The 9,673-nt window shown below is 42.4% G+C and overlaps 1 protein-coding gene across 1 annotated transcript in view; it reads right to left on the bottom strand.

Moving 5' to 3' along the window:
* LOC109477937 (CUB and sushi domain-containing protein 1-like) overlaps nucleotides 1-1,681 on the bottom strand; it is a gene marked incomplete at its 3' end in the record, with an annotated part of 25,177 nt that extends 23,496 nt beyond the window's left edge. The window contains exon 1 of the mRNA XM_019779398.1: nucleotides 1,392-1,681. Within this exon, the coding sequence (XP_019634957.1) occupies nucleotides 1,392-1,464 (73 nt within the window). The remainder of the gene's footprint in view (nucleotides 1-1,391) is intronic.
* Between the last annotated feature and the right edge of the window lie 7,992 nt (nucleotides 1,682-9,673).

Genomic DNA, 9,673 nt, shown 5'->3' with positions numbered 1-9,673 from the left:
AATAGCTGGGAGGGGCCATGGAATACCATTTCTGCCCTCCCCCGGTAAATAACGTACGGTCCCTTACAAATCCAGAGGCACCGCACGGTCTTTGGAAAACAGTGGAGGAGACACGGGTGAAATAGTTTAACTTTGACTCTCCCGATGGGTACATACGTGACTTGGGTTTATTTTCTAAACGTAAAAACCATGAATTGTATTACAACGAAATTTAATACACAAAGAGCCAACATTTCGGTGGTAACGCAGACGGACGTTTGTGATCGTGCTTGACGGATTAGTTTTTTAAGTTATTTAACCCTTGTCCTGCTGGCTTTCCAGGCACAATATTTTTCAATAATTTCATGTCTTAATTAGATCATATACCCCCAAATTTTTTGCTCTGCAGTGGCATAGTTACTTCCGCATTCGTTGCGTTTCGCTGCGGTGTGATACGTTGCACAAGAAATACCCCCAAATCGTACCTATACAGTGTGCTATATAGACGGTACTGTATGTGCAGAACAACAATTGTTGTGCTCCGTAGGCGCGCGAACAGTTAACAATAAAGATAGAGACAGCCCTCAGGTACGTATCCTATCGTACTTGAATCTGACGTCTATTCGAAGTACTGATAGACATCCGAACACGACATTAACTAAGTTAGTCGGTTAAGTGATCAGCTTGCCAAACATCCTGTCAGTAGTGAGAAAAAGTCTAATGAACAGACACAGCCTGTCAATAGCCTCTGCTAAGAAGATTTGTACAATCGGTCGAATACAGTACGATATTTACAAACCAACACGCGCGTACGCGCGATCCCGCCAAAATGCCTGGCAAGCCCACGATAGACTCAGGTTACCAGCCACTACAAGTACCTAGAATTAGTCAAGACTTCGCACTGGAACTTCGAAAATAAAACCACCACGAACATTTCAGGATTTACAGTACTTTCCATTCTACCACCTGACGACAGTAACATGATCCTAACTCAATGTGTCACCTGTGTTTACATATATATATATATATACACAAACAAATGGACCAGAAAACTTACCCTTCTTGGTGAAGCGAGAAGTCGAATTCGCTCACATGTAGTTTTTTTGTTTGTTTCTGTATACTTCAACGTTATCTGTATACTATTCTTTCGTTGTACGTGACCTAGTACTTCACCCTGTGGGTATGTGTGTACACTAAAGGTCTTCGCTCATTCCTAAATAATCAAAGACTTACTTTGTTGAGAAGGGAAATGAAGTTCTGACTTGAATGTATACCAATGACAGGTTTTCTCTGGCTCATAGCGTAATGATTCTTACAGCCTTTGTTGAATAAAGAATTGTTCAAACAAACGAGCAAAACAGTAACGTTATAACTACATTTCATTCTACCACCAGACAACAGTAACATCCTACCTGTCTGCCCACGACTCCCCAAGACGCACAGAAAACCCAGGACAACGCAGAAAAGACTTCTTACTCCGGCCATTTCCTTCACTTATGTGCCACGTACTGCATGGTGCGGGTTTTGTCTTTGGTTCAAGTCATTTCCTGTCAGTATTATTAATTCTACGAAACGCAGAAACCGTGACGGTGCACCGTGGAACGATTGGTCCCAAGACACCCTACAACTCGTGACTGTGAGTTCAGAGACTGGCTGCCACTACACAGGGCCCAGATTTCTGGCAGACTGACGCGGAAATGTAACAAACTGGATTATATATCCTAAAGCCAAAACAAACAAATACCTGAACTCTGACACACCGTACCTGATCCGTATAGACTTTAATCAGCATTTGAAATACCAATTGGTCGTTTAGAACTGTGTTTTGCATGCAATTTTAACTGGATTGCATATCTCTCATGATATCTTTACTATGAAACCGCGCTGTTACCCCACCATGTCCAGATCATATCACTGCAGTACCGATACAAGCCGCCAGAAATCTAGAAATTTTTCATTTATCTTGATCTTGATACAGTACTGCGTAACACCCCTCAGTTGGGGTAAAATACGCAGAGGGGGGGGGGGTGCGCAGCGGTCTAAATTACTCTCAAGAGTAGCAGGACCGCTTCTTTAAACTTGTCGGCCTCTGGTATTTCTAGTAAGGCCTGCGGAAGCGTGTTTCAATCCCTAACAGTCCAAGGGAAGTACGAGTACCTGTAGTAATCCTTGTGGAATGCTAGTGTCTTGTAGGAACTCATGTTTGCGTGCCTCGCTTTGCGCGGTGCGGGCGAGAGCTTCATAGATCAAGACAAGACAGTCCACCTGTATGTGTCATGTCGTGTCACAGACAGATACACACAAACGCTACCGAAAACTTCTTCGCCAATGTATTAATGCACCGTCAGTTATTAAACACAAAAAGTTGACTTTGGTTAAACAATGGAGTCTGAATTCGTCACGAGCCGGATACGTTATCGGAAAAGTCATTTGAAACTCCGGAAGGAAAAAGTTCACGGCCAGTGTGCTGATCGACCCTGTAACCTCTGCGTTGGCGTTTTGCCATGTGGTAAGGATTGCGGACTGAGGGACACACTTGTGCAAAAAGCATCCGCGGGGAAATTAATTTGCTGTACAAATGTTCCAGCAAATACCGCGAATCTAATTCTACCGCGGATATTTGTAGACAGATTGTACCAGGATGTTGCACGATATGCTATGATCGCATATGTATGTCCCTGCGGGGAGTGGGGAGATTCGGACACGAGTCAAGTTAATTAACGGTCGATCCCTTACTTCGACAGGGATCAGTACAGGGCAGGCAGTAGGGTAGCTAGGTTTCTCTAGCCTCCTGTGCAGGCTCCGCGGCTGGTGGAAAAGATTTATAGCCGGCCATCCTACAACCAGCCACCGGGAGAAGGTTCCGTCCCGTGGGTAGAATGGAACCTTCTCTCGGCGGCTATGTAAGATGGCCGGCTATATTAAAATAACGCGTTAAAAACTCTTTTCCACCCGCCGCGGGGCCTGCACAGGAGGCTAGGTGTCTCGTCCTAGGCTTTGATTCCACATATCCAGCTGATCATGGACACGTACACAGGACTACTCTCAGGTACACAAGCAACTCGGACTACAAATTAGCACAAACCAGTCAACGGTCAAAAACTGTCCCACCATGCACCCACCTACATCAGCTGATCTATGTTCACAGCACAACAACTACCTGTTATAAAGCCGACGTTCAACCATTCCCCGAGACATCTTTCATGGACTAGAACCCACATAATTAAGGCCAACATGTGTACATTTTATCCAGCACCTAACACTACCTACAACGCTACATCAAACACAACAAATTTAACACCATGAACGATACAAAACAAACAACATATCAAATAAAAAATACAATAAAATACCCGAGGTATAAAATTTTAGATTTCACTTGTTCATGTTAGTATATATTACTAAGTGAAACGTATTTCAGTCAGATGGCTGCTGTATTTCATTCATTCATTCATTCATTTATAAATAAGTTCCTTAATACGTTGATGAAGGTTAGACATCCAGGTAAACGATTCTTGTAAGAAAATTCAAACTCTACTACTGGATCAGTTAACGGATTTATTTCCGGACGTTTCGAGTGACATCCATCACTCTTCTTCAGCGTCACAAATGAACAGAGAACCGATTCACTCTTATATACAAGTAACTAGAAAAACCGGTTAAACAACAAGGTCCGTAAGAAGCTTTATCATGTAAAAGAACGGTTCACTCAATGTACAGGAATAGAACTAGAAAAACCTGTTCAACAACCGTAAGAGTCTTTGTCATGTAAGGAAGGTTCCTATGGTAAGAAATTACCATAGGAAATGTTACTGTCCCTTGGGCTGTGGCAGGGCGGGATCCCATGTGCTTGAGAGTTCTATGCGCAGTCCCCCCTTCCTGTTCAGGGTGGGGTTGTAGATGCGCTCATAGATGACCTCCTTCACTCCGCGCTCGTACCAACGTGGTTCACGGTCGAGGATGTCGGTCGTAAGTTCCTTAATGTTCTGCAGTTTTGGAAATCCTGATCATACACCTTGCGGGTTGGGGAGAGCCACATTCCCGCCCACGCAAAAAGATTAGGGAACCTTCCCCGATGTGAGTGGTTCAATCAAACTTTTCATAAATTGCTGATTATGAAACTGGGGTGTGAAATACTCCACATGTATTTTTTGGAACAGCCTATTGTGCTAGCATATAATTTATGAATGCTGCAGGAATAGCCTGTGTTACACAAGGTCTCGGTCGGAGGTTAATGACCCCCATCCCATTTTTTTCTGGGGTGGGGGCGGCAACTTCGGGATGGCCGGCCGCCAGGAGCGCGATTAGTCAGGCTACTGCAGGAAGGTACCGGTCTGACTCAGAAACACACATTCGGAAACACCATCACACATGCAGGCATTTACTCTGACCAAGGACATATGCTCTGACTGACTGACTTACAACTCCACCAACAGCCGGGTTTTATTTTGTTGTCTCAGTCAGACAATACTATAGTTGCATAGCAGACTGTATTTCACACTTGTCACCAGCATGGAATTGATGTGCTACCCAGTGAATGTGTCGTTTTAACATACAGTAAATGTGTCAAGTATTAACGTTCCATAAGGTAACAAAACATAGACATTTTGGGATGAAAATAGCTTTACAAGTTTGTCAAAACTCCTGCCAAGGTAAGACATAAAATTAACATTACCTCCCCCTCTGAAACACCAGGTCCTTTATTAATTCTACATGAATTTTACACAAACGAAAGAAATGCAGGGATTGAGAAATATAGCACAAGGAACCTAAGTTTGTTTTTGGTTGAAGATTCATTGGTCATTTGTAATTAACGGTATTATGTGCACTCTTCTTCAGTTTGTGGGCGAAGGGAAACAAGAATGATCTTATAAAATCAGCAACTGAGGAGACAAATTACTTTTCTGGCCCGTCTACGGTCGTCATGTTATCTTCGGGAAGTGTGATTCACACATTCCAAGAACGCCGGGAAGTCACGAACATGCCGCGGATATTCGGAACTGAAGTTCGGTCGCTCGGAAATGGTGACGACCGCTCCGAAAGGCGACGACCATACTGAGAAAAGGCTACGACCGTTCGGAAAGGCGACGACCGTTTACGAGACGGAAATTTGACCACGACCCCTGACAAAGATGGTCTAACCAGTTTTAGATCTGTTGTTACACAGTCACAAGTTTGTTTTTGGAAACAAATCAAACAAGTAGTTTCTTTTACGCAATTTCTTTAAAAGATATGGATGTATTTGTGTCGCAAATTATTAAAAAAAAAACGACAGAGTGTACCACGGTGAACATATAGTGGTGTAACTGGATATTTCTAGGTATGGACATGATATAAATAGAACTAAGGATAAAATAACGCCTTTTCATTCAGTGTGGCAAACCTGAATTTTCAAAGTAAATTATCCGGTCATTCGTGTAAGTTGAATTAATCATTTCCCACAGCATTCTGTGACGTCACTGACGAAAAACGGTTACCACGTGTCGCGATCGTAATATTTTCCTGGAGATTACTCAGAAAATAAATGTAAGAATGGAAAAATGCCATATTTTATTCGTAATTCGTCTTTTACTTCCGTCCTTGCAATGTGCACAGATTGTTATCATCCGACCCGCTCTGTAATGAATGAATGAATGAAAGACCTTTATTGTACGCTTGTGCTCTAACGAGCTAAGTACAGGTCATGGGTAGACAGCTCGGGAAAAGAAAACAGTAATGACACTTACATACTATATAACCTAATGCGATCTACTATTTACAGGTTCAGCTTCTTCTCGCTTCTTTACGCAGTTAAAGATGTACGAACATATTGAGCTAATTATACATGGTTTGTCAAGTTTCATGAGGAATTCGAATTTTTCTATTCTATCTAAATGTCTAAAGCTTGGGAACTTATCTATTACATAAGTATAGAGGGAATCCCTCTCATTTCTATATAATGTGCAGTCAACTACAAAATGGCATTCATCTTCAATATAATCTAGATTACAAAATTGGCAGATCCTTTGCTGTAGAGGAATGTGGTTGTGTCTTCCCTTTTCTATGTGGAGTTTGTGTGAACTTATCCGGAGTTTTGTGATGGCTGTTCTGTGTCGAATGTTTGTAATTCTCAGATATTTTTCCTCGTGGTAAGTATTTTTTAGTAATCTATATGTTCGTAATTTGTTGTTGTTACGAATTTCTGCTGTAAAAGTTTGGAAATACATGTCCTTTAAACGTTGATCAAGGGATGGAATAATTTGTGAAGAATTTAAGACACACGCCATCGGCGAATTCCATACGTAGGCAAAACCACACTCCTCTAGCGTCTTGCGGACTCCCGAAGCCCAGCATTTAGCGCCGGATGCATCCAGTTCAAGTTGACATAATAGAGCGTCTGCTGAGAGACTATCAACCGGCACATAAATTAGCTAACGACAGATATCGCGCATATTCAGTGCTGTTTCTAGAGTTTTAACATGGAAGTGCGACACTGTAATACAAAAGGACTGCTGGCTTTGAAGGCCTTTGAAATGCGGAAGATCAAAGCAAATTACTTAATGACAAGAAGGTGGGAGACAACCCCTTGGTTTCTAATCTCCTCTAATCTCCAAGCAGATCCCTTTCGGTGGTAGAAAGACAGTATCAAATTGGCCAGCCAATATTCATTGGCCAACCAGTATCCATTAGCCACCGACGGGTGGGGGTACGTACAAAAAAGGCCATATATAAAAAGCTAACGATCATTCCGCCATATATAAAAAGCTAACGATCATTCCCCTACAACCTCTGCTTGGAGAGTATCGGTTTCTTCGTCTAGACAATAGTTTTACACTTGAGTGTTGTCTGTGTCGTCTGGAGAAGGTGAATAAAGGTAAGCTCCAAGCAGATCTTTCGGTTGGGTGGCAAAAGACCGTATCCATTGGCCATCCTGTATTCATTAGCCGTCCTGTATCCATTTCCCAACCGAAATTTCTTTGGTGGCTAACGGACACCCCTCTGGCCAATGGATACTGTCTTGTCTACGCTGAATTCGGAAACCTCTCGATTTCAATTTACGATAAATTCCAAGTGGCTACAATGCACTAAGGGACTTGTCACGTGGCATGAAACATTTGAAGTACGTATTTCCTCATCCAGAATATTTTTGTATAGCCACTCTGGAAATGTTACAGAACGCCAGCTTTTTAACTTAATAGTATTTCAAGCTGCGGTAGTAAAGGGTGACTAAAACTCCTACCATTTCGACGTGTAAAAACCTACCGAATTTCACGACAATTCATTCAGAGCTTGTTGAGTTATTCTTATAAACCATAATCGTACCTCCAAACATACATATGTACAATTTTAAACGCCAGCCAAAACATAAACCTCTAAGCGGAGATGGCAATAAAAACTCTCACCGTTTCCTGGATCCAGTGTGGTAACAGGTGGGGCTGTAGTAGCAGACGTCTGGAACATCACATGTAACGTCAGGAGTAGGCTCAACAAAGTTACCGCCATGCTGGTCTGTCTCTGTGTAATGCCGTACCATGCACGGCTCACGCTATATATATGCACGTATTACTCAGCAAAATGAACTTCCTTGATTCCTTGACTCCCACTCTTATCGGGCGGAAACACTCAGGCAAACTTCTGGTAGCACGGACAAACTTCTGGTAGTGGGACATGTTCAAACGAAATACTGTAATACAATAGGCTTCCTTTTCCTTAGAAAAATTGTAGTAGGAGCTGGGTGTTTCTGTGTGCGCGCCAAGCTGTTTATATTACCAAGAAGGTTATGTTTTCAGAGACGTTCGTTTGTCTGTGTGTGTGTGTGTGTGTGTGTATGTGTGTCTGCATGCGTGTGTATGTGTGTCTGCATGCGTGTGAAAACTCAATAACTTGAGGGGGCTTAAATAGACCTAAAAATGAGTAGATTTTGAGCCCCTTGGTGCCTCATGGTATGGTACTGCAGCTGAACTTCCGTTTTTGATAATGAATAAATGAATGAATGAATAAATAAATTAGCGCTGTAGATTGTGTTAGGTGCTGGGTAAAATGTACACATGTTGGCCTTAATTATGTGGGTTCTAGTCCATGAAAGATGTCTCGGGGAATGGTTGAACGTCGGATGACGAATGAATGAATGAATGACCTTAATTGTACGTTTGTGCTCTAACAAGCCAAGTACAGGTCATGAACAAACGGGAAAAAGAATACAGCAATAACACTTAAACTATACATACTAATGTGGTCTACTATTCACAAGTTCAACTTCTCGCGTCTTTAGCTATAGGCAGTTATAGATGTAAGAACATATTGGGCTAATGATACATTGTTTGTTAAGGTTAATAAGGAATGCGAAATTTTCTATTTTGTCTAAATATCTAAAGTTTTGGAACTTATCTATCATACACGTATACAGGAAATCCCTCTCATTTCTATATTAAAGTACAATCAACTACAAAATGGCATTCATCTTCAATAACAATGTCACCCCGCTTTGAGTGAGTTGCTCTCAAAGATTGGCACTGAGCAATCTACAAAACTATTAATGTCCACCAGAATCTGCTGGGCAACTCTGGCCTTGACAGCCAGTGTTAGTTTCAAACTACTGGTGTGTGTGGAGAAGATGGAATAACATTCTAAAACCAACAAGACTGGCAATAAAATGATTATAAACATCTATCTATCTATCTATCTATCTATCTATCTATCTATCTATCTATCTATCTATCTATCTGTCTATCTATCTATCTATCTATCTATCTATCTATATCCAGATCTCTATGTATCTATCTCTATCTGTCTGTATCTCATCATCTATCCCTGTGTCTATCTATTTCTATCTAGCAAGCTATCACCCTATCTCTCTGTATGTATGTATCTTTATAATTGAAAGTGAAGTTCAACATTGAAGTACGTTACATGCAATGGAAAGAAGTCATTATATCAAAGGCATGCAATTTCATTGCCTTGTTGAAAAAACTGAAAAACTATATTGTAAATGTTCCACCCTATGCAGTTCGAGAACGGTGTCCTTGCAATGGTTGCAAAGGCCGTGGTTGGTATGATCCCCGCACTGTTCTAATTGAGGCACGAGGACGCTCCTGACCGGGTTTCGCGTCGTTAAGAGGCGACACCTGGTCGGGAGCAGTCCGCGTGCATTAATTAAACACCTGGACATTATCACGTGTCCAGGGAATCCTTTATAAGGCCGTGAGAGCGTGTTTTCCTCCCCTTTCGACCTACGCCGGAGGCGACGGGAATGTGCGGGATAGAGAGCGAGAGATATTAAGGAGGCGGACGGGGGGTGGGGGGATGAGTGTCGTAGGAAAGATGACGGAAGGTTGAAAGTTTCTAATACCCACCCGCCCGCCCGCCCTCTTTGTCTCTGTTCAGAGACCGCTTGATGACCCTTCGGGCGACACTCCGGACTTTTCGGGCCCCAATCCTTAACCTTCCTCCGGAGTTTCACCCGAGGTCACTTAGGATAATGTACTGTTCGGCGCCACATCGAGCAGTGTGGGTGGTACATCCCACCGTCCGACAGTGATGACGGCCAGTCTACACACTCAGCTAAGCGGCCACGGTTGGAGGTAAATGTCATGAAATACTTAGGTTTTTAGACCAAGGGATATGGGTGCAGTCCGGGTCATTTTTCATCATATTCATATCATATCCACTGTTAGTAGACTATGACGGTCTGGATGTTTACTCATCATGGGTTTAT

The sequence above is a fragment of the Branchiostoma belcheri genome, unplaced genomic scaffold (genome assembly GCF_001625305.1).
Source record: "Branchiostoma belcheri isolate BF01 breed outbred unplaced genomic scaffold, Haploidv18h27 scaffold412, whole genome shotgun sequence".
Classification (NCBI taxonomy): Eukaryota; Metazoa; Chordata; class Leptocardii; order Amphioxiformes; family Branchiostomatidae; genus Branchiostoma; species Branchiostoma belcheri.
The sequence above is the reverse complement of the archived record's forward strand: the minus strand, read 5'-3'. Positions and strand labels throughout refer to the sequence as shown.